Source organism: Neoarius graeffei, chromosome 17 (assembly GCF_027579695.1).
Source record: "Neoarius graeffei isolate fNeoGra1 chromosome 17, fNeoGra1.pri, whole genome shotgun sequence".
NCBI lineage: Eukaryota > Metazoa > Chordata > Actinopteri > Siluriformes > Ariidae > Neoarius > Neoarius graeffei.
The window spans coordinates 66,910,156-66,936,536 of record NC_083585.1 but is presented as its reverse complement, the minus strand read 5'-3'; the positions used below and the strand labels follow the sequence as shown (position 1 = coordinate 66,936,536).

Genomic DNA, 26,381 nt, shown 5'->3' with positions numbered 1-26,381 from the left:
GCATGACAACCAATTAACCACTTGGTGATCATTTGCTGACTTTGAGTGAAAAAAAAATTATTATCTCATCCATCTGACATGCTGATGAGTTTATGCCATCATGTGTTGGCCATCAGCTATTGGGCGTGGTCCACATTTCACGAAAATCACTTCTCTCTCAATTCTTCACCAACTTTTATTCTTTTTGGCAAGAAGGTGGGTCTGCCTGGGGTGTATATAGCTTCTACTCAAATTTACATAATTGCAATTAATAATGAAGATATGGAGTAATTAAGCCCTAACAAGCAGTTTCCACACAAATTGCTTCTTCTACCTCAGTTCTTCACTGATTTTGATTCTTTTTGGCATGAAGGTAGGGGTACCTAGGGTGCATATAAGCTTTACTCAGATTTGCTTGATTACAATTATTAATTAAGTTATGGACTAATTAAGCCTCGACGACCTGATCCCCGGACACAGCGGCTGGCTGTTGGGACATGGAATGTCACTTTGCTGGGGGGGAAAGAGCCTGAGCTTGTGCGGGAGGTTGAGAGGTACCGGCTAGAGATAGTCGGGCTCACCTTCACGCACAGCTTGGGCTCTGGAACCCAGCTCCTTGAGAGGGGCTGGACTTTCCACTTCTCTGGAGTCGCCCGTGGTGAGCGGCGGCGGGCTGGTGTGGGCTTGCTTATAGCTCCCCAGCTCAGCCGCCATGTGTTGGAGTTTACCCCAGTGAACGAGAGGGTCGCCTCTCTGCGCCTTCGGATTGGGGAGAGGGCTCTTGCTGTTGTTTGTGCCTACGGGCCAAATAGCAGTATAGAGTATCCGGCCTTCTTGGAGTCCCTGGGAGAGGTACTGAGGGGTGCTCAGACTGGGGACTCCATTGTGCTACTGGGGGACTTCAATGCTCATGTGGGTGACGACAGTGACACCTGGAGGGGCGTGGTTGGGAGGCACGGCCTCCCCGATCTGAACCAGAGTGATGTTTTGTTATTGGACTTCTGTGCTAGTCACGGTTTGTCCATAACGAACACCATGTTCGAGCATAGGGGTGTCCATAAGTGTACGTGGCACCAGGACACCTTAGGTCGGAGGTCGATGATCGACTTTGTAGTCGTTTCATCTGATCTCCGGCCCTATGTCTTGGACACTCGGGTGAAGAGAGGGGCTGAGCTGTCAACTGATCACCACCTGGTGGTGAGTTGGATCCGCTGGCGGAGGAGGAAGCTGGACAGACCTGGCAGGCCCAAACGTATGGTGAGGGTCTGCTGGGAACGTCTGGCCGAGCACTCTGTTGGGGAGGTCTTTAACTCCCACCTCTGGGAGAGCTTTTCCCAGCTTCCGAGGGAGGCGGGGGACATTGAGTCTGAGTGGACCATGTTCTCTACCTCCATTGTGGACGCAGCTGTTCGGAGCTGTGGCCACAAGGTCTCCGGTGCCTGTCGTGGCGGCAATCCCTGAACCCGGTGGTGGACACCGGAAGTAAGGGATGCCGTCAAGCTGAAGAAGGAGTCCTATCGGGCCATGTTAACCTCCGGGACTCCTGAGGCAGCCGATGGGTATCGGCAGGCCAGGCGTGCTGCAGCTCGGGCAGTTGCGGAGGCAAAAACTCGGAACTGGGAGGAGTTCGGGGAGGCCATGGAGAAGGACTATTGGTCGGCCTCGAAGAAATTCTGGCAAACCGTCTGGCGCCTCAGGAGGGGGAAGCAGTACTCTGCCAACACTGTTTACAGTGCGGGTGGGGAGCTGTTGACCTCGACTGGGGACATTGTCGGGCGGTGGAAGGAATACTTTGAGGATCTCCTCAATCCCACCGTCATGTCTTCCACTGAGGAGACTGAGGCTGATGACTCAGAGGTGGACTCGTCCATTACCCAAGCCGAAGTCACTGAGGTGGTTTGCAAGCTCCTCGGTGGCAAGGCACCGGGGGTGGATGAGATCCGCCCTGAGTATCTCAAGTCTCTGGATGTTGTGGGGCTGTCTTGATTGACACGCCTCTGCAACATCGCGTGGCGGTCGGGGACAGTGCCTCTGGAGTGGCAGACTGGGGTGGTGGTCCCTCTTTTTAAGAAAGGGGACCGGAGAGTGTGCTCCAATTATAGGGGAATCACACTTCTCAGCCTCCCAGGGAAAGTTTACTCCAGGGTACTGGAGAGGAGAATTCGACCAATAGTCGAACCTCGGATCCAGGAGGAACAATGCAGTTTTCGTCCTGGTCGCGGAACACTGGACCAGCTCTATACCCTTCATAGGGTGCTCGAGGGTTCATGGGAGTTTGCCCAACCAGTCCACATGTGCTTTGTGGATCTGGAGAAGGCATTCGACCGTGTCCCCCGTGGTATTCTGTGGGGGGTGCTTCGGGAGTATGAGGTTCGGGGCTCTTTGCTAAGGGCTGTCCGGTCCCTGTACGAATGGAGCAGGAGTCTGGTTCGCATTGCCGGCAGTAAGTCAGACCTGTTCCCAGTGCATGTTGGACTCCGGCAGGGCTGCCCTTTGTCACTGGTTCTGTTCATAATTTTTATGGACAGAATTTCTAGGCGCAGCCAGGGGCCGGAAGGAATCCTGGCTTCTTCAAACCAGGACCTTCAGCATGCACTGGGGCGGTTTGCAGTCGAGTGTGAAGCGGCTGGGATGAGAATCAGCACCTCCAAGTCCGAGGCCATGGTTCTCGACCGGAAAAGGGTGGCTTGCCCTCTCCCGGTTGGTGGAGAAGTCCTGCCTCAAGTGGAGGAGTTTAGGTATCTCAGGATCTTGTTCACAAGTGAGGGAAGGATGGAGCGTGAAATCGACAGGCGGATCGGTGCAGCCTCTGCAGTGATGCGGTCGCTTTACCGGTCCATTGTGGTGAAGAAGGAGCTGAGTCAAAAGGCGAAGCTCTCAATTTACCGGTCGATCTACGTTCCGACTCTCACCTATGGTTATGAGCTTTGGGCAATGACAGAAAGAACAAGATCGTGGATACAAGCGGCTGAAATGAGTTTCCTTCGCAGGGTGGCTGGGCGCTCCCTTAGAGATAGGGTGAGAAGCACAGTCACTCGGGAGGAGCTCGGAGTAGAGCCGCTGCTCCTCCACATCGAGAGGAACCAGCTGAGGTGGCTCAGGCATCTTTTTCGGATGCCTCCTGGACGCCTCCCTGGGGAGGTGTTCCAGGCATGTCCCCCTGGGAGGAGGCCCCGGGGAAGACCCAGGACACGCTGGAGGGACTATGTCTCTCGGCTGGCCTGGGAACGCCTCGGTGTTCTTCCCGAGGAGCTGGCCGAGGTGTCTGGGGAAAGGGAAGTTTGGGCTTCCATGCTTAGACTGCTGCCTCCGCGACCCGGTCCCGGATAAGCGGAAGAAGATGAGACGAGACAAGACTAATTAAGCCTTAATGAGCAGTTCAATAAAAATAACTTCTCGGTCAATTCCTCGCCGTTTTGGATTCTTTCTGGCAAATAGGTCGGTATTCCTAGGGTGGATATAGCTTCTATATATAGCTTGTATATAGTGTATATAGCTTGCAAGATTTATTGTGCAAGGTGGCCCACTTTAGATCGTTCTTTCTGGTCTAGACAGGGCTGGAGTGAGCTATGCTGTCATTGATGGTCTCGTTGTGGCTGTCTAAGAATGTTGACCCATCACATTCCAGCATTGAGGTACATGGTAATATTTTGACCGCTATCGTTGACAGGAATTCTGACTGTGAACTAAACTCCATCAACAAGTCTTTATTACATCAATCTAAAACTGCATGTGATTTGAGGCTGAATTTTACAGAAATGATTGTGCATCAGATAGATTTCTTTTACTCATTATCTCAATTTACCTTGCAGCTCCAGTGCATGTCATACATGAAGTAAAGGAAATATCTGATTTTTGATGAAGCATTTCATTTGATAACGGCAGTCAAACATATTTACCACATGTCTAGTAAAGACTGCTGTTATTCCTGCATGTCTCCAGGATCTTATGGACTTCTTTTGAGGCGCCGGTGTCTCTCTTTCCTCTGAGTACTTTCTCATGGTGGACACAACTGCATGAGCAAACACAGGGAATCAGAATCCATTTTATAGACAGAATATTTAAAACAAAAATGTTTAAATGATACAATAATGTTCCAGTGGTGACAAATTCAAGTATATGGCCAAAAGTATGTAGAAACCTGAGAACTCCACATCCCATTCCAAAACCATGGGCCAAAATCATTAGTACTGAGTTGGTTTTCCCTTTGCTGTTATAAGCTCCACTCTTTTGCAAAGGCTTTCCACTAGATTTTGTGGTGTGACTGTGGGGATTTGTGTTCATTCAGATACAAGAGCATTAGTGAGATCAGGTCCTGGTGTTGGGATGTTCAGGAGGCTCCAGTTCCAGTTCATCCCAAAGATTTTCAGTGGGGTTGACTTCAGTCAGGGTTCTGTGCAGGACATTCGAGTTCTTCACTCCAAACTTAATACACCACATCTTCATGGAGCTCGCTTTATGCACAGAAGCACTGTCATGCTGGAACAGGTTTGGGCCTCATAGTTCCAGTGAAGGGAAAATATAATGCTAAAGCAAACAAAGAAGCCATGGCCTAATGGTTACAGAAGTAGCTTTGGGAACAAAAGGTCACCGGTTCTATTCCCTGGACCAGCAGGAATGGCTGAAGTGCCCTTGAGCAAGCCACCTACCCTCTAACTGCTGCCCAGGCTGTTCTGGGTTTGTTGTATGTCACTCCAGGTAAGAGCATCTGCTAAATGTCATTAATGTAAAGACATTCTATATGATTGTGTGGTTACAACTTTGTGGCAACAGTTTGGGGGAAGAACCAAATATGGGTGCAGGGACAGACTGAAACAATAATTTAGGCTGGGAATTTTACTCCATCCTAAGCCTCCCTGTTTGTGCAAACCACCAGACCACTAATTTTGTAGGCTAACTATGGGTTACTGGGTTTGTGTAGGGCCTTTTTAATACTAAAAGGTTAAAATACGCTAAAAACAAACGGCAAAAGTGTGTCTCTGTCAGTCCTTGGCCAGCAGATACATTACTCTGCAGGGAGAAAACATCAAGGTTTTCAAGGTTTGTTATGCTTGTACCCTTAAATACTCAACAGGAATACACCAATCACAGTGCATACAAGTGTTCCATCCATCCATTATCCATAACCGCTTATCCTGTGCAGGGTCGTGGGCAAGCTGGAGCCTATCCCAGCTGACTATGGGCAAGAGGCAGGGTACATACTGTACAAGTCGCCAGATCATTGCAGGGCTGACACAGAGAGACAAACAACCATTCACTCTCACATTCTCACCTACGGTCAATTTAGAGACACCAATTATCCTAACCTGCATGTCTTTGGACTGTGGGGGAAACCAGAGCACCTGGAGGAAACCCACACAGACACAGGGAGAACATGCAAACTCCACACAGAAAGGCCCCCATTGGCCACTGGGCTCAAACCCAGAACTTTCTAGCTGTGAGGCAACAGTGCTAACCCCTACACCACCGTGCCACCCGTACAAGTGTACAAGGCTCGATATACAAAGCAAGTAGCTTGCAATTTTTTTTAAAGATAATGAGATACAGAGTTAGCTTAAATGTTCAAATCTTTATATTGATACATCAAGCTTATCAAGAGTATGCAAAAACGTCACACTCATTCACTGAAATAGAACATAAGCTACTGTACAATGATGTAAGTATCATTGTACAAAAATACAGACATCTATACACTGAGTCAATGAAATTGAACATTGGTCACATAACTGCAAGAGTAGTACGAAAGTCCAAAAACACTCGCAAGTCCATAGTCTCGGTTTACTATTTTACTAGTTGAAACATATTGCCTTCGATCTCATATGATCACTATGTTACACTCATTGCTATGATATAATTCCTCCATAAAGACAAAAGATGTATAAACCATGTAGCCTACAGACTGATGTCACAGTGTTATTAGCTACTTAGCTAGTCAGGTCCCGGACTGGCAAACATGGCAATGTGCGATTTTGCAGTTGACTGTTCACGGCAGACCAAACTGACCCTTAGGTCACCATCAAATGTCCTGGTGATGCCAACGAGCTGTCCATGTGTATATGGGTGTGATGGTCAGGTGTTCACATACTGTACTTCTGGTCATATGCTGTATCCTGACTCGTGATGCTCCTCTGGAGTATGTTACTGTAAATGTATGATAACTTCACATTGATTTATGGCTTAAATGAGAGCTCTGACCTGCTGATGCCACTTGGACATGTTGAATGGAGTTCATTCCAGTTCTAGTGGATTGTGAGGTTGAAGAATCAGGGTTGAATGGATAGAGGTGAGGCTGAGGATGAACCTCCTTCACCGGCTGCTAGGAACACAGCGCAGACACAGGAATTAAGAGACTGTGTGCTGAGTGTTAAAAAGCTACAAGACTTTCCAGCTACAAGCCTAAGGCACATGTACAGCCTTGAGTTTACTATCATGGAAATATCAAAAAACTGGGATAAAGTGTTTATTATTGATATCAGGACATGCCTACTTAGGAATGCTCTTCCTTTTAGAGGTGAGGTAATACGAGATGAGTCTGGTGTTTATTACCTTGCTGTTTTCCATAGCAGTGTTACAATTTTGCTCACTGGACTGTTCAGGAACATTGAGATGATGACCTTCTGTCCCAAACGGTGTCCTTTCCTCTTCTATCAGAATGCTCTTTGGTGGAAGAAGATGGTCCTCTGAGTCATAAAGCTATAGAACATGACATAGCTAGCAGATATAAAATTTCTCTCCAGAAAATAATTCTTAACAGCATATTCAGGTATTCAGATGCTGTAGAATGTATATTCAGTGTATTTATAGCAGGTTTGATCCAACATCCATGGACAAAGTCTTTGGCAAAGATCAAATAAAAGCCAGAATTCTGTGGCAATGTGCTAATTTTAAACTCAAATCAAGTTTAATTTTTGTGATTTATCAAATGTGTTCAGCTGAATTAACGGATAGACCAATTAGAAAACGCTCATAAGCACATGATCTCAAAAAACAGGCAACAGGCAGGCGATCAGCAAACATCAATAATGGGGCAAAATCTGAAATTACAAACAAGATGCAAAACAAAGTGAAAACCAGAATAAGAATACATGGGAATAAAAGCAGATACACACACTGGGCTTTACTTCACAAAGTGGATGTGGAAATAGAACCTCACAAAGTCCATGTGTGTTGGGAATTGTAGTCCATGGCAGCCATATTTGTAGGCCGTGCATGGTGTGTTCTGGGAAATGGTGTTTCTTGTCAATTCCAGTGTTGACTTGACATAAACTATGAGTTTGTAATATAATGTGAGGTGCCAATACTTCCAGAAGAGACTCTAATAATGTTGTCTGGAAGACAACAGCAAGTTCTTTTATCATTTTCCTAGAGATCTTCAAAGAAGGAATCAGTGGACTCACCTGCAGCTCTTTGAGTTCGTTCATTCGTTCATTCATTGCGGCTTTAGGAATTATTTATTCTACCTGTTGTATCATTAATTATTCATGAAATCTTTAGATTGAAACCTTTAGTCCTGGATATGACTTTAAACTGCACCCGGTGGTGAGTCTCAGGTCCAGGAGGACTTGAGTATTGGGGAAAGTGGAGTTACCCCTTAATCCCCATTGCTCCCAGGTCCACTCTGACCCAGAGTGGTAGCACCTGCCTGGGTTCCAGCTATGGGTTAAATAGTACATCACCAATAAGGTGCTGGCAGCATGGTGCTTTTTGGTGCAATGTGGCAGATGAACCCAACAGGGTCAATGGCACACCACCAGATGGCATGTGGAAGAGCTACTCAAATAGCCAATGGATGGCATCACTCGGCAAGTCAGTTGTCCCTGTGGGGCAACTTCCATACCCGTCAGGTCTGTGGCACTTTTGTGCACCACTTGGCATCAGGTCTGGAGGTCCAGAGAGAGAACACGATGGGGGAATGACATCGTTTGTTTTACCTTACTGTGCAAGGTGCTTCGCTAGGAGAGGAGAATAGTATGTGAGAGCTCACAAGGCCAGACATTCCGTGGTGGCTTGGCCAGGCCGTTCGTGCCGCCACTACAGGCGACTCTGTCGCTCTGGTGCCAGCCTCGTGGCCCATCTGTGTTTCTGTACATCCTAACGAAGCAGTCATGATTGCTAGTGATGGACAGCTGATGAACACGAAACCTTTAGCTAGAACATGTGCACTGGAAATAAATTATGACTTAATAGTTTTAGAAAAAAAAGGCTGTTTACCTGCTCAACATTTAACCTAAATATTTTTACCGAAAAAAGGTAAAACTAACCAAGCTTACAGCTTTGAAATTCAATCATCACACACACTTACTTTCACAGGAACTAAGACTTTTGCACAGTACTCTGTGTATATATATATATATATATATATATATATATATATATATATATATATATATATATATATATATCAATCACACTATTGTAATAAAGAGCATGCAAAACATGTAGGACGCTCTTACTGTTTTCATACCATTATGGTATTATTTATATCTTTTTTTTTATACAGTATAAGTTCCCCACCACACACACACATCTTTCATTTGCATAACATACAATTCAGTATTCCTCAACTTATATTCAGGGAATAAAAAAGCTCCAGTAAATAACTACAGTACAAAATAACAAACCTTTAAACACAGTTTACTTTAACAAATGTATCAGTATACTGTCTCCTTTAATACAATAACCTTCACAAAGGTTTCCACACTGTAAAATATAATAAGTTGACTTTACTTAAAAAAATATGCAAAGTCGTTGCCTCAAAAAAAGTCATTTATGTTGATTTAGATAAATTAGATTGGGTTAACTTATTTTTTGTGAGTTTGCAGTACTCATCTTATATAATTTTGATTACATTAACTTATTTATTTTAAGTTTACAGTACTCAAATCAATGGAATTCATGAATATTAAGTTAAATTTATGAAAAAAGATATCTGAAAGCCATTGATTTGAGTACTGTAAACTTAAAATAAATAAGTTAATGTAATCAAAATTATATAAGATGAGTACTGCAAACTCACAATAAATAAGTTAATGTAATCAAATTAATATAAGTTTATGTGAGTACTGCAAACTCAAAATAAATAAGTTAATGTAATCAAACTAATCTAAGTTAATTTGAGTACTGCAAACTCACAAAAAATAAGTTAACCCAATCTAATTTATCTAAATCAACATAAATGACTTTTTTTGAGGCAACGACTTTGCATATTTTTTTTTAAGTAAAGTCAACTTATTATATTTTACAGTGCAAAGTAACCCTTAAAAAATAATATAGAAATGCCACAGAATTCGGACCAGATGCTAAACGAAACCGGAGTTAATAAGCTAATTATACAGCGTGACTGGGAAACCCATAGACATGTTCCTGAGCTGTTTCATGAGAAATTAGATCTACCTTACTTCAAATATGTCAGATATAACACAGTAATAACACCCGAATAAGGACATTTTCAGGCCTACATTTTTTATTTTTAAGATATATATTTACGCACATTGTTTATAAGATAATAATCATCGAACTGTGAGCAGTATGTAATAATATCCAGTTTATTTTAGAAAACAGCAAGACTCGTACTAGTACTTAATACAAGAAATGATGCAAGGGCAGGTACTGTACTCATATTGATTTGTATAAAATTATACAGAATGCAGATGTAATATAAATGTAAATGTTATAACTTACAGTAATAATTTGCAGTAATGGCACTCGGGGTTCAGATGGACTCCGGTGAAGGAGCAGAAGGAAGTCTGTCGAGCTCACATCAGCAGTGCCCTGATTATCACGTGTCTGAAAGCCTCAGCATCTCCGCTCTATTATGAGTAGGCCTTCGTAACGAGGTGTTATTGAATAATTAAATGTGTGGGGTTGAGTGTCCCGCTGTTTCTCAAAATCACCAGGGATTTGATAACCATATACAGGATCTACAGCACTGTATGTACACAACACACCCTAAACACAGACAGGGTGAAAACCTGACCTACAACAACCCACAGCACTGTGCTATAGACCAGCACTTTTATATATCTATACATACACATATATACGTATGCATATGTATATAATATCCTGCTTTTGCTTTATTGACAGCTCACGAGGACTCCACAGGTTTGTGTAAAATCTAATCAAATCCATCGGTGTGTTGTCTGATCACATGCTTCAGTAGGATCTTTTGTATAATGGAGTTCTGGATAAGAGCATCTGCTAAATGCCAGTAATGTAAAATAATGTAATGTGATATCCAGTTCGTGTCTCGCCTGACCCTTGCCTGTGTATTGACTGATTTTGCTTTACGATTTGTTTGCCAGCTTGTCTTTAATAAACTTTCTGCCACGTTTCCATCCGTCTGTCTCCTGCATTCCTGACATCCACTTTTCAATAGTAGTCTTCTGAAAAACTTAGTCATTGTGATATATGTTCATTTCTGTAATATCTCACAAAATATCAGGCCGTTCTGTGGCTGGGAAGTTATTTAATTTGAGGGGATTAAAGCAAATAATGTGCATGTAATCGCTTGCTTTGCGCAGTCAAGCAGACAGAGGAAGTCCGTGTGCGCATGCGCAGGTTTACCTTCTTCTTCTTCTTCTTCTTTTGGGTTTTACAGCAGCTGGCATCCACAGTGTTGCATTACTGCCATCTACAGGTTTCCCTTTGAGCGTGCACTGACAGTTCCATCATTCTGTCGCTAAACGAACAGCTGATCACACCGAGGTGCTCGCTGAGCGCCCATATTTATTAGTTTGGTCCTGCGTTTCCTTTCCTTCATATATAACATAACGTCTTTTCTTCTCGCTTTCTTTCCGTTACTGTACTCGCTCTTTCACGTTTCATTCTCACGCTCACGTCCTCCATTTTTCTCTCCTGTTTCAAATTTGTATCCCACAATGCCTTGCGTGAACGGGAAAACCCACCACATGATGCATGACGTAGTATCTTGAACTGGGTCATGGTGAAGCAGGATAAAATAGCGGAGAATTTAGGGCCATGTGGAGATAAATTCATTAATTGTTCTATGTTTTTAAAAAAAAACAAATAAAATTGGAAGTCTGTGATTGAAATTCAGTAGCTTTCAGTCACTAAACAGAAATAATTGGGTGTTGGGAAAATTATTTTTATGACCTACACTTGAAAAATCTGAAAGGCAGTCCAGCTTTAAGCAGCTACTATACTACTTTTTTTCCCCCTCACAGTTATTCACCCACAGCGTGTCCAACATCGTTCCAAAGCCTCTATCTGTGTAACCAAGAACCAAATCACAATATAAACGAGAGGTCATGATATACAGCTACCTGCCATCCTCCTGACGGATGAAGAATGGCAATCTGGCTCACGTTTGAGGCTCTGAAATGTGATACAGAGAAGCTCGAATAACGTTTCTCCTCTACAGCTCCGGAGATGGAGGGATGATAGCTGATATCCACCGGACAGAACCGTCGGTTCTTATCGTTACACATGATCTACTTTTAACATGTATCGCTGTTATAGTGACAAGCCAGGAATTACAGTGGCTAGTTTTCCACTCCATTTATACGGCGTCGTGTCCCATGACACTCTACAGGATTTAAATCAACTGTACATGTTGGTGTTCGACGTGAACAAGAGACTGGATAACAATACAAGATCATCAAGCTGTATGCCTTTACTTAATCATAAGACAAATAACTTTTTATTAGGAAACTAAGTCTTATATATCTTAAATACACTCGCTGGCCACTTTATTAGGAACACCCATCTTAGACTCAAGAGCAAGTTTCTACTATTAAAGTGGCCAGTGAGTGTAGTACTGTTCACTACTTACTTGTATAATTTACTTGTAATATAGAGGCCCTTTATTTTCCCTTTGTTCCATCAGTTCTTTCATCTGTCCTCATTAATCTTTCTTTAATCATATTCAGAGCTGAGTTACGGGTACAGAAAGGGTTAAATACAGAAATTACACACCTCAGGATTCAGACTACAAACTACTGACTTCAGTGCTGTTTAGAAGTTCTGCAGGAATTACAGAAAAACGGGGTGGAGTCTCAGTAAAAAAGAGGTGTGTCTCCATTACATGCAGTTCTAAACTGTGTTTAGTGTTGAGTGTTTAAAGGCAGTGGTCGAGAAAAACCCTGTCTCATGTGATTCTACTCACAAAAAATTTTTTTTTTCTTAATTAAAAAACAGATAATTTTACGGGCGGCACGGTGGTGTAGTGGTTAGCGCTGTCGCCTCACAGCAAGAAGGTCCTGGGTTCGAGCCCCGTGGCCGGCGAGGGCCTTTCTGTGCGGAGTTTGCATGTTCTCCCCGTGTCCGCGTGGGTTTCCTCCGGGTGCTCCGGTTTCCCCCACAGTCCAAAGACATGCAGGTTAGGTTAACTGGTGACTCTAAATTGACCGTAGGTGTGAATGTGAGTGTGAATGGTTGTCTGTGTCTATGTGTCAGCCCTGTGATGACCTGGCGACTTGTCCAGGGTGAACCCCGCCTTTCGCCCGTAGTCAGCTGGGATAGGATCCAGCTCGCCTGCGACCCTGTAGAACAGGATAAAGCGGCTACAGATAATGAGATGAGATAATTTTATTTGCTTCATTGAGTGATGCTCCCAGAAAATCGACTGAAGCAGCTACAGTGAGGTCCAAAACTCTGAGACCACACTGAAAATGTGGATTTAAAAAAAAATGGAATTTTTCAAAAAATTTAAATAATAAAATAAAATAATAAAAATAAAAAAGCGGAAATCTTCAATATCTTGAACCTTTGAAAGTCTCCACTATATTTAAACTTGCATACAAAAGATCAGATTTTCCTGTTGAAGCACGTGATCAGACGACATACTGTATACAGTTCAATATACAGTTGTGGTCAGAAGTTTACATACAGTGACATGAATGTCATCTTGGATCTGAATGTCATGACAATATTTGGGCTTTCAGTCATTTATTTGAACTGTTCTTTTTCTGTAGCAGAATGATTGTACAGCATACAGCTTTAATTAAAAAAAACACTACAATTTGGTGCACAAGTTTTAATTTTCTTTGGGTCTTTCTGAAATCAACATAGGGTCAAAAATTATACATACAGCACACCTAATATCTCTCTAGCCGCTTTATCCTGTTCTACAGGGTCGCAGGCAAGCTGGAGCCTATCCCAGCTGACTACGGGCGAAAGGCAGGGTACACCCTGGACAAGTCGCCAGGTCATCACAGGGCTGACACATAGACACAGACAACCATTCCTTTCAGCTGAGGGTGACAGTTTGGGTTTTCTTGAAGCAAAGTGGCTTGGCAAAGTGACTACACCTCACAATAACTTGGATACAATTGTTTGAATTGATCTTGGAATTTGCAGTTGTTTAGAAATGGCTGGCATTCTGGAGTTGTGTACTTCTGTGATCCTCTTTCTCAGATCTGCAGTGAGCTCCTTGGACTTTCCCATTTTACTGTGTGTTAGTCAATCCAATGAGTGCTGGAAACAAACCCTTTTTATGAAGGCACAGAGCAGCTACCAGCTGTAGTCAATCATGATCACTATGTAGTGGAAGTTCATTATGTCTATCTATTATAGATATTTTAAGTTCGTTTCTTAGACAAGGATTTTTTAAACTTGTTACCTTGTTAACAGTTTCGGCGAGAATCTTCCGCCTTCTTCCGTAACTGTTTCTGAAGAAGGCGGAAGATTCTCGCCAAAACTGTTAACACGGTAACAAGTTTAAAAAATCCTTGTCTAAGAAACGAACTTAAAATAGCTATAATCATGATCACTAACAGGAAGTTAAGAGACCTCGGCCTTGGCAAGATAAGAGACATTTTGGAAGTTTCAGCACCTCTGAATTAATAATCTGAGTGTATGTACATTTTTGACCCTGTATGTACAATTTTGACCCTATGTTGATTTCAGAAAAACCCAAAGAAAATTAAAACTTGTGCACCAAATTCTAGTGTTTTTTTTAATTAAAGCTGTACGCTGTACAATCATTCTGCCACAGAAAAAGAACAGTTCAAAGAAATTACTGAAAGCCCAAATATCGCCATGACATTCATATCCAAGATGACATTCATGTCACTGTATGTAAACTTCTGACCATAACTGTACACACAGTACCGGTCAGAAGTTTGGACACCCCTTCTATCTAATTCAGTGGTTTTTTCTTTATTTTCTAATTAAAAGTCACTTCATGTCTTAAAGTAATGATGGATGTCGTTTCTCTTTCCTTAATTGTTCAGTTCTTGATATAATACTGTATGGATTACTACAGTTGTGGATGGAATAGGGCTATTTATTTATTTACAGTATTGTTATTATTTACTATTTGATCTCAAACGCATTAAGAAGGTAAGAAATTCGTCCACTAATGACCTTTTGACGAGACACAGCTGTTAATTGAAAAGCGTTCCAGGTGACTCCCTCATGAAGCTGCTTAAGAGAATGACAATAGTGTGGAAAAAGTCATCAAGGGAAACGCTGGATACGCTGAAGAATCTAAAATATCAAACATTTTGTTTTATAAACACTTTTTTAAATTTACTACATAATTCCAGATATGTTCCAGATGTTATTTCATAGCGTTTCAGTTTCTTTCGATAATGTAGATAATACAAAATACAGAAACACCTATAGTAATGAATGAGTAGAGTAGGGGTGTACAAACTTTTGACTGGTGCTGGTACTGATACAAACCATTGTGGTTAATTCATGAACTATTACTGAAGTACTAGTTACTAGTTAGTGAGCCACTAAATACAAGACACACTGATCATTTAGTTTATTACAGTTTACACTGATATCTCCTCATTCTCATTAAAGCTGGACTGCCTTTCAGATTTTTCAAGTGTAAGTCATAAAAAGAATTTTCCCCGACAACCAATTATTTTTGTTTAGTGACCAAAAGCTACTGAATTCGAATCACAGACTTCCAATTTTATTAGCTTTTTTTATTTTAATAGGACAATTAATGATGAACAATTTAGAGCCACGTGGCCTTAAATTCTCCGCTATTTTTTCCTGCTTCACCATGGCGCAATACAAGATACTTGTCACAGTCCAGTCCAGTCCATCCATGCCTTAGATTGTGGGACTTCCATGCCGGCTCCAGGACAAGAATTCAGTCCTGCCTTGCTGAAGGCCATTTCCTGAAGCAGCACTCCCACACCTGCTCCCATCAGCCAGGGCTTTTTAAGAACTGTTTGGAGCGACTCCATTTGCCAGACTGTCTCTTGTAGACTTTCTTCACCTCACTACAGCTCATTGGTATTGTGTCTTCTTGATTCCCCCTGCCTGAATTTTTCCTTGTTTTTTGTCAAGTTTTTCTGTCCAGTTTTTTGTCCGTTTTTACCTGCCTGTTCTTTTGAATTGTGTCTTTTACTACCTGCACCTAGATTTCCCTTGTCCCAGTGTTCATCAGTTTCTGTGAAGATTTTTCTGTCCTGTTTTTTGTCCCTGATCGTGTCTACCTGCTCCTGTGTTTTTGACCTCCTGGCCTGTTTTTTGACTACCGATTTTTGCCTGAGCCCTACTGTACTGGCCTTTCTGCCATCTACTTCATTAAAGAAGTTTTCTCCTTACACTGCCTGCTTTCTGAGTCTGCTCTTGGGTCCTCACTTCACCTCAGCTCGCCACGCCTGACAATACTGCATCACGTGGTGGGCTTTCCCCGTTCATACAAGGCATTGTGGGATACAAATTTGAAACAGGAGAGAAAAATGGAGAATGTGAGCGTGAGAATGAAACGTGAAAGAGCGACTACAGTAACGGAAAGAAAGCGAGAAGAAAAGACGTTATGTTATATATGAAGGAAAGGAAACGCAGGACCAAACTAATAAATATGGGCGCTCAGCGAGCACCTCGGTGTGATCAGCTGTTCGTTTAGCGACAGAATGATGGAACTGTCAGTGCACGCTCAAAGGGAAACCTGTAGATGGCAGTAATGCAACACTGTGGATGCCAGCTGCTGTAAAACCCAAAAGAAGAAGAAGAAGGTAAACCTGCGCATGCGCACACGGACTTCCTCTGTCTGCTTGACTGCGTGAAGCGAGCGATTTCATGCACATTATTTGCTTTAATCCCCTCAAATTAAATAACTTCCCAGCCACAGAATGGCCTGATATTTTGTGAGATATTACAGAAATGAACAGATATCACAATCACCACATTTCAGACGGAACTAAATTTCACTGAGTTTATGAAATCGAAAGGCCGTCTAGCTTTAAATTAGGTGCTGAATTATTTGGCCTTTTTGGTTTATTATTTTAAAAAAATACAATGAATACACAGGTGAGTTACTTTCTTAATGTTCTTTATGGTGATTGTTTGTTCACTTTCACTAATGTGTTAATAAAGTCAAGTCCAGTTACTGTTTGTGTAAAGTTACACACTGTGTTCATCCAGCAAGTGGCAGTGTTGAGTCACTGGTGCTAATAATGTAAAATATTACCATGTCGTGAGTGAGTGCTTCATTTTGGGGTTGGTATTTCTCACACACACACACACACACAGGTTCTGAACCCACCTGAGGTGCTTGGAGGAGAGCGGCACATTCACGGTGGCCGTTATATTCTGCCAGATCCACTGCACTGAACCCATCCACGTCCTTCTCCAGTGGACTGACGTGATGCTCCATCAGGATCCGACAACACTGATGGAATATTATTTTATATTAATTCATAGTGGAGTTAGTTACAGGAGGGTAGGACACGTATAACACACATACACACACACCTGCCTACACACACAACATACACATTAATATAACTACCCCAGCACAAATTAATATTTATACTGTTCTTAATTCTACAACCCAAATTTTTATTTTTGTGCTTATTTAAAATTCCCTACTGTCTTAAATCTTAAATATATTCCCATCATACAAACCTGTATTTGGAAATAGGATAAAAAAAATCTGTAAAGGATGGAGAATTAGGAAATAGTGAACAGTAAAATAAATAAATAAATAAATAAATAAATAAATATACAGTGGTGCTTGAAAGTTTGTGAACCCTTTAGAATTTTCTATATTTCTGCATAAATATGACCTAAAACATCATCAGATTTCCACACAAGCCCTAAAAGTAGATAAAGAGAACCCAGTTAAACAAATGAGACAAAAATATTATACTTGGTCATTTATTTATTGAGGAAAATGATCCAATATTACATATCTGTGAGTGGCAAAAGTATGTGAGCCTTTGCTTTCAGTATCTGGTGTGACCCCCTTGTGCAGCAATAACTGCAGCTAAACATTTCCAGTAACTGTTGATCAGTCCTGCACACCGGCTTGGAGGGATTTTAGCCCATTCCTCCGTACAGAACAGCTTCAACTCTGGGATGTTGGTGGGTTTCCTCACATGAACTGCTCGCTTCAGGTCCTTCCACAACATTTCCATTGGATTAAGGTCAGGACTTTGACTTGGCCATTCCAAAACATTAACTTTATTCTTCTTTAACCATTCTTTGGTAGAATGACTTGTGTGCTTAGGGTCGTTGTCTTGCTGCATGACCCACCTTCTCTTGAGATTCAGTTCATGGACAGATGTCCTGACATTTTCCTTTAGAATTCGCTGGTATAATTCAGAATTCATTGTGATGGCAAGCCGTCCTGGCCCAGATGCAGCAAAACAGGCCCAAACCATGATACTACCACCACCATGTTTCACAGATGGGATAAGGTTCTTATGCTGGAATGCAGTGTTTTCCTTTCTCCAAACATAACGCTTCTCATTTAAACCAAAAAAGTTCTATTTTGGTCTCATCTGTCCACAAAACATTTTTCCAATAACCTTCTGGCTTGTCCACATGATCTTTAGCAAACTGCAGACAAGCAGCAATGTTCTTTTTGGAGAACAGCAGCTTTCTCCTTGCAACCCTGCCATGCACACCATTGTTGTTCAGTGTTCTCCTGATGGTGGACTCATGAACATTAACATTAGCTAATGTGAGAGAGACCTTCAGTTGCTTAGAAGTTATCCTGGGGTCCTTTGACCTTGCCGAGTATTACACGCCTTGCTCTTGGAGTGATCTTTGTTGGTCGACCACTCCTGGGGAGGGTAACAATGGTCTTGAATTTCCTCCATTTGTACACAATCTGTCTGACTGTGGATTGGTGGAGTCCAAACTCTTTAGAGATGGTTTTGTAACCTTTTCCAGCCTGATGAGCATCAACAACGCTTTTTCTGAGGTCCTCAGAAATCTCCTTGGTTTGTGCCATGATACACTTCCACAAACATGTGTTGTGAAGATCAGACTTTGATAGATCCCTGTTCTTTAAATAAAACAGGGTGCCCACTCACACCTGATTGTCATCCCATTGATTGAAAACACCTGACTCTAATTTCACCTTCAAATTAACTGTTAATCCTAGAGGTTCACATACTTTTGCCACTCACAGATATGTAATATTGGATCATTTTCCTCAATAAATAAATGACCAAGTATAATATTTTTGTCTCATTTGTTTAACTGGGTTCTCTTTATCTACTTTTAGGACTTGTGTGAAAATCTGATGATGTTTTAGGTCATATTTATACAGAAATATAGAAAATTCTAAAGGGTTCACAAACTTTCAAGCACCACTGTAATAGATTAAATTAAATTTAAATATTTCATCATTTTTTAAATCAACAATTGGGACTCAATATTTGATTAGAATAGAGTAAACTAGTGCTTATATTAATTACTGATATAGTTGTTAATTACCTGACTTGGATGATTCCTCATAATATCCAGGTGTTTGATTACAACATTAACGATGGGATTAACACTTACTGCTGATTTGTTTCCAGTCTGCAGTAAATGGGTTCGTTACACTTCCTCTGTACGTTCAGTCTGTCACCGGTTACAGTGTTTAATTACGAACAATAAAACTACAATATTTATTTTTACATGTAATTATTGAGAGCTTAAAATACTGAAAATGATTCAGTAATTATCGCATTTATTCAGTAATGTGTAATTACAGGATCAGTAGTTAAAGTGCTTAGTTTGTTACTTAGAGAATGTGGTTGTATTTTGGTATTTATTTAGCTGTAGTTAGTGTTAAAATACGAGTCACAATGCATTACAGTAGCTCAAAGTAGTAGCTTAATTTAACGTTTAACTTATTTGCTTGTTTAGTTGGAGTTGTGGAAGCCCTGAACATTACTGTGACATGATATTTAGTTATTTTTGTTGTTGCCTTGTTGTTTTGTTTTTGTGACTCCATAACTCATTACTAAGTGACGAAACTAGAGTTACTAAATAAAAAAAGATATCTTGAAATAATGAGTAAGTTAAAATAACTAGTTATTAAACTAAAAAACTTAGATAATATCTTGAAATAATGAGTTAGTAAGTGAAAATTACTAGAGTTAATAAATTTTTAAAAATGAGATACCATAATATCTGTAAATAATGAATTATTAAGTCTAAATTACTAGAGGTATCAAATTTTAAAAACGAGATCATATCTTAAAATAATGAGTTAGTAAGTCTCAATTACTAAACTAGAGTTACTAAATTAAAAAAATTGAGATATCTTAAAATAATGAATTAGTAAATCTAAATTACTAAATGAGAGTTACTAAATTATAAAATGAGATAATATCTTGAAATAATGAGTTAGTAAGATTAAATTACTAGAGTTACTACATAATGAGATAATATCTTGAAATAATGAGTTAGTAAGTGAAAATTACTAAACTAGAGTTACTAAATTTAAAAAAAAATGAGATAATATCTTAAAATAATGAGTTAGTAAGTCTAAATTACTAGAGTTTAGTAATTTTTTAAAAACTGAGATATCTTAAAATAATTAGTTACTAAGATTAAGTTACTAAACTGGGCGGCACGGTGGTGTAGTGGTTAGCACTGTCGCCTCACAGCAAGAAGGTCCGGGTTCGAGCCCCGTGGCCGGCGAGGGCCTTTCTGTGTGGAGTTTGCATGTTCTCCCCGTGTCCGCGTGGGTTTCCTCCGGGTGCTCCGGTTTCCCCCACAGTCCAAAGACATGCAGGTTAGGTTAACTGGTGACTCTAAATTGAGCGTAGGTGTGAATGTGAGTGTGAATGGTTGTCTGTGTCTATGTGCAGCCCTGTGATGACCTGGCGACTTGTCCAGGGTGTACCCCGCCTTTCGCCCGTAGTTAGCTGGGATAGGCTCCAGCTCGCCTGCGACCCTGTAGAACAGGATAAAGCGGCTAGAGATAATGAGATGAGATGAAGTTACTAAACTAGAGTTAATAAATAAAAAATGAGATAATATCTTGAAATAAGGAGTTACTAAGATTAAATTACTAAACTAGAGTTATTAAATTTAAAAAATTGAGATATCTTAAAATAATGAGTTAGCAAGTCTAAATTACTAAACTAGAGTTACTACATTAAAAAATGAGAATATCTTGGAATAATGAGTTAGTAAGTTAAAATAACGAGTTACTAAACTAAAAAAAAAAATTAGATAATGTCTTGGAATAGCCTTGTGATGACCTGGTGACTTGTCCAGGGTGTACCTCGCCTCTCGCCCATAGTCAGCTGGGATAGGTTCCAGCTTGCCCACGACCCTGCACAGGATAAGCGGCTACAGATAATGGATGGATGAATGGATGTCTTGGAATAATGAGTTAGTGAGTCTAAATTACTAGAGTTACTAAATTAAAAAAATATGAGATAATATCTTGAAATAATGAATTAGTAAGTTAAAATAACTAGTTACTAAATTAAAAAAATCAGATAAAATCTTGGAATAATGAGCTAGCAAGTGAATTATTAAACTAGAATTACTAAATTTTAAAAATTGAGATATCTTAAAATAATGAGTAAGTCTAAATTACTAGAGTTACTACATTAAAAAATGAGATATCTTGGAATAATGTGTTAGTAAATGAAAAGTGCGAGAGATACTAAATTAAAAAAAAAATGAGATAATATCTTGGAATAATGAGTTAGTAAGTTAAAATAACTAGAGTTATTAAATAAAAAATGAGATAATATCTTGGAAGAATGCAGTAAGTCAAATTAACGAGATCTTGAAAGCAAATTACTAAGTCAAAATACTGAGTTACTAAATCAAAAAATGAGATATCTTTAAATAACAATTTACTAAAACAAAATAACAAAATAATATCTTGAAATAATGAGTTACTAAGTCAAAATAGTGAATTATTAAATAAAAGTAACTACAATATTATGAATGAGTTAGTAAGTCAAAATGAGTTACTCAGTAAAAAACGAGATATCTTGAAATTAAAAGTTACTAACTCAAAATAACAAGATATCTTGAAACGAGTTAGTGATTCAAAAATAAGTTACTAAATAAAAAAGAAGACAATCCCTGTATCTTGAAATAATGAGCTAGTAAGTCAAAATAATGAGTTACTCAATAAAAAATGAGATAATATCTCAAAAAAATGAAATACTAAGTCAAAATAATAAATAGCAAAAAAAAACTTCACTTGCGGTATTCAATTATGTCGTGAAATTTTTGTTTAGTTTATCAGCTGTTCATCTTTAAATTATGTGTTTATTTATAATTAATTATTAATTATGTAAATGTACACTATGCATAAACGAAGGAATCGTAGTGCATACATCAATCAGAGATGTAAGATTTCTTCACAGCGAGTTCAGTTTCAGCCGAGAGATCATCAGCTTATCATCATAAATATATACAAATAAATATATCGTTTTACTCGGATTGAGAAACTCTGGCAAAGTTTAAATTCAGACGAACCCACATGATTTGACTCGTGTAAAAGGTTATGATTGGTTAAGGCCAGGATGAGGGGCGGGGTTAGTAATGAAAGCTTTAATTACAGCTTTAAGAGCTCTAGGCCTGTTGATGTTGAACACATTCAGTGTGAAAGCAGGTTGAGGTTTTAGGGTGTGATGTTTTTAGGAGATGGTTTGGTTTGTAGCTCGGCACCTTGAGTTCTCCGTTCTCTGCAGCGTCATGCAGTGGTGTCCCGCCCCAGCGGTCTGTCAGGATTTGGGCGCCCATGAACAGCAGACGCTCCAGGATGCGATGGTGTCCCTCACTGGCAGCGAAGTGCAGCGCTGTGGCTCCGTTCACATCCTGACATGACAAGTCCACGTCTGTGAAGGACGCCTGAGGAGCACAAACATCATCACCACCACCAGACCCTGAGATTTAACAGAAGGTTCGAGGCATGAGTCGCATGAAGTCGCAGGCCATGACCCCATTAAACAAGCATTTAAAACAAAAGTCCATCGTTGGTTTGAGAATATTTTCAGTTCACACACTGACTCACCAGCCAGACCACCAGGGCATGGTGGCCCATGTGGGCGGCAGCATGCAGGGCGTTCATCCCGTCTCGGGCCTGCAGATGGACGTTTGCACTGCAGTCCTTCACCAGAAACTCTACCACATGCAGATGCCCCTCCTGACAGGCCAGGTAAAGGGGCGTGGCTCCGGTGTGCATCTGATGGTCCACACAGCTGCAGGGAACATTGTGTGTCTGTGTGTGACTGAGCAGGTCACAATCTCCAGGTGTGTTATTATCAATCCTGAACATCACGACCGCTTTATAACAAAGAAAATGTACAAAGTAACTGGAGAGAAACCACACCAGCACATTTATTATGGTGTGACTCTGCTAGTTGTCTGGGGGACAGCAATAAACCAGCACTTTCACTTTACAGCACTACTGTAGAGTTACCATCCGATACCACACTCCATACGTCACACAGCTGTCTGGTTTCATCTCTCACATCCACGCTCGAGCAGCACCATTATGACTAATTCCCATGCACCTGTTCCTGATTAGAGCTCAGTCACAGCGCAGACACAGATATAAGGACTCTGAGTAACACAGACTTTGTGAAAGCCTTGTATTTTGTGTCACTTTTCTGGTTTTGACCCTGTTTGTGTTTTTGGACTGTGAGTATTGTATTCTCTCTGATATCCTGTCTGTGTCTCACTCCACCACTGCCTGGTTTTCCACTCAGCCGTCATCTCTGTTTGGATCCGTTTGCTCGCATGTTTTCAGTAAAACTCTTCCTGCACTTACATCCGTCTGTCGCCTTTACACGACACAAACTGTCAACTGTCCAACAAGCGAGTGGACTAATAAAACTGTTTTAACTCGTTTTAGATGAAACTGTCATGAACAGTTTCTGTAAAATGTGTCAGTAAATAATCCCATGTTATTTTTTAAATAGCAAATTAAAAATAATTATGGAAATAAAGATACAGATGTCATTCTCTGGTGGTCAAGTGTTTATGAGATATGTTGCCTTGCACTTATGATCGGGTTCCCTGTGGTGGTACACAGACGTCGTTCGTTCATACAGTTGCAAAAGCCATCAAAGATCAGGTCGACGCTTTACCATATTCTCTTAAGTCTGGAGCGCCGCTATAAACATCTCCTTACAAAAAACTTCACCATATTAATGATTACACGTCCCTGTACACAGCAAACTCCCCAGTGTTGAATTAACACCCAGAGTGTTGATTTAACACCCTACTGTGTTTATATAGGTCCAAATGGACACAAATTAACTCTGAAAGTGTTAATTCAACACTGAGGAATTTGCTGTGTATCAATGAATGAGCTGTTACTATAGAAACAATAACATATTAATATAGAATGAAAACATTAATATAAATCTGTGATGTGCAGCTGCTGTTATAGAAAATTAATCAACACTTTCTGACCAATCAGAATCTAGAATTCAGCAGCACTGTGGGGTATAAACTGATGACTCTGGGGAGTTTGAGAGGTTAATGAGACCGTCTGTGTGTGTGTGTGTGTGTGTGTGTGTGTGTGTGTGTGTGTGTGTGTGTGTGTGTGTCTGTGTGTGTGTGTGTGTGAGGATGAGGAGGAGAAGGAACATATGGTAGATAAGAAGCTCCTGATGAATTATTGACTTCTAATCCATGAGCATGCGTTAAGCGTATGTCTCCTCCCAACCCCCCAAAACTCCACCTCCGATCCATCACTTATGAGCAGCTTCAGCGTCATAAACACCTGCTGCAGCCACTGGACATCTCTCTCTCTCTCTCTCTCTCTCTCTCTCCCCCAACTCTCTCTCTTTCTCTCTGTCTCCCCCTCCCCTCCTCTCTGTCTCTCTCTCTCTCTCTCTCTCTTTCCTCCCCCTCTGTCTCTCTTTCTCTCTCTCTCTCTCCCCCCTCTCTCCCCTCCCTCCATCTCTCCCTGTCTGTCTATCAGTCTCTCTCCCTTTGTCTGTTTCTCTGTCTGTCTATCAGTCTCTCTCTCTCTGTCTGTCTCTGTTTGTCTCTCTGTCTGTCTGTCTGTCTCTCTCTCTCTCTGAAACCTGAGTCAGAGCTGAATGAATGGTCGGTGTATATGCAATTGTTTTGGGATACTGTAGCCACGACTGTGTGTGTGTGTGTGTGTGTGTGTGTGTGTGTGTGTGTGTGTGTGTGTGTGTGTGTGTGTGTACCGTGGTGAATGGGACACGAGCAGTTTGAGGCAGGTGAGGTCTCCGCTTGCAGCGGCATAGTGAACAGGAAGAGCCCCAGAGTGGGTCTGGAGCTCAGCGCTGCCCCCTGCAGTCAGGAGCCACTGCAGAGCCTCAGCACGACCGAACCGAGTCGCCAAGTGCAGAGCTGTGGCTCCTTCACCATCCTGATCCTACACACACACACACACACACACACACACACACACACACATTTGTCTTACCATCCTTAGAAGGACATGCAGATAATTAATACTACTTATGTTACACCTAAATCTAATCTAACCCCAACCCTGCCCTCAGCACCCAAAAGGAAACGTTTCAGCTCAGTTTAGAAGCAGCAGGTACATGCATTCATCATCATCATCATCATCATATTATTATTATTATTATCTTGGTAAATTTGTGTTCATTAGAATCAGTTCATTGAGATGTTTATTACTATTAGTTTATTAATACTATAAATAAGTGTTTGTTTGTTTGTTTGTTTGTTGTTAGGTAACAGTTTTGGTTAGTGGAGGAGGGGTAGGGCGGTAAAACAAACAAAAAAAAAACAACATTGCGTGTTCTGTACTTTTATTTGCCAGTACTAATAAAACTGGCATTTAAAAACATAGCACTTATGCGTTGTAGGTAGTTGTCCATCCATCGATCCATCCATTATCTGTAGCCGCTTATCCTGTCCTACAGGGTCGCGGGCAAGCTGGAGCCTATCCCAGCTGACTATGGGTGAGAGGCGGGGTTCACCCTGGACAAGTTGCCAGGTCATCGCAGGGCTAGTCGTACAGAATATGTTTGTTATATCTAGAAGGACACATTCTACACATTTTTTTATCATATCCCCTTCTCACATTATGCCCTAAACACACCCGTTTCTGTTCCTCACCTCCAGACTGCACCCCCCGTGTACCAGCAGCCACTGCAGCTCCTGCACGTGCCCGGTGGCGGCGGCATCGTGGGCGGCCGTGGCTCCGTTTCTGGCGCGTGCGTTCCCTTTGAAGTTTGCCTCTTTCACCAGGAAGTGCAGACACTCTATCTGCCCTCCACGTGCAGCATGATGAACCACTGTGGCCCCCTGATCATCAGCGATGCCTGGTGTGAGAACCCCAGATGCCCGCAGGATCCTGAGAGCTTCCAGATCGCCCTCACGTGCCGCCTGGATCGCTTTGTGAAGCATCTCAATGCTGGAGCACTCACAGTGCATTTACAGCTCTGTGTACTCACTATTACACCACACCGCACCACACCCCCCTCCCTCCCACATCCCTCCATCCAGCCATCCTTCTCTTTCACAAATAATGATACCTGAGCCTCTGGAGTGAAGAGAGACAGCCTGAAGGCTGAACCGAAAGAGGAGAAGCGTGTTGACCTCAGGCAGCATAACAGGATTTACAACAGGATGTTCAGTGGATAGAAAAAAAGTCTACACACTAATCCAAGATAAATCATGTCAGAACTTTTTTTACCTTCAGTGTGAAATTACAACCCCATATCAGAAAAAACCTTGGGACAGTAAAGCGTTTCCCACTTTATAATGTTCCCGTTCCTTCTCCCAACACTTAAAAGATGTTTATGGACTGAAGACTCCAAGTGATGAAGTGTTCAGGTGTTATTTTTGTCCCGTTCTTCCTGTAAACAGGTGTTAAGGTGTGGAACAGTATGAGGTCTCATCTCATCTCATTATCTCTAGCCGCTTTATCCTGTTCTACAGGGTCGCAGGCGAGCTGGATCCTATCCCAGCTGACTACGGGTGAAAGGCGGGGTTCACCCTGGACAAGTCGCCAGGTCATCACAGGGCTGACACATAGACACAGACAACCATTCACACTCACATTCACACCTACGGTCAATTTAGAGTCACCAGTTAACCTAACCTGCATGTCTTTGGACTGTGGGGGAAACCAGAGCACCCGGAGGAAACCCACGCGGACACGGGGAGAACATGCAAACTCCACACAGAAAGGCCCTCGCGGGCCACGGGGCTCGAACCCAGACCTTCTTGCTGTGAGGTGACAGCGCTAACCA

At 41.5% G+C, this 26,381-nt stretch overlaps 1 protein-coding gene across 1 annotated transcript in view; it reads right to left on the bottom strand.

The window, feature by feature from the left end:
- espnlb (espin like b) overlaps positions 1-25,533 on the bottom strand; it is a 28,089-nt gene extending 2,556 nt beyond the window's left edge. The window contains 8 exon segments of the mRNA XM_060943587.1: positions 3,879-3,991; positions 6,175-6,295; positions 16,438-16,479; positions 16,481-16,582; positions 21,838-22,020; positions 22,184-22,370; positions 24,339-24,529; positions 25,243-25,533. Coding sequence (XP_060799570.1) covers positions 3,879-3,991; positions 6,175-6,295; positions 16,438-16,479; positions 16,481-16,582; positions 21,838-22,020; positions 22,184-22,370; positions 24,339-24,529; positions 25,243-25,533 — 1,230 coding nt within the window.
- Between the last annotated feature and the right edge of the window lie 848 nt (positions 25,534-26,381).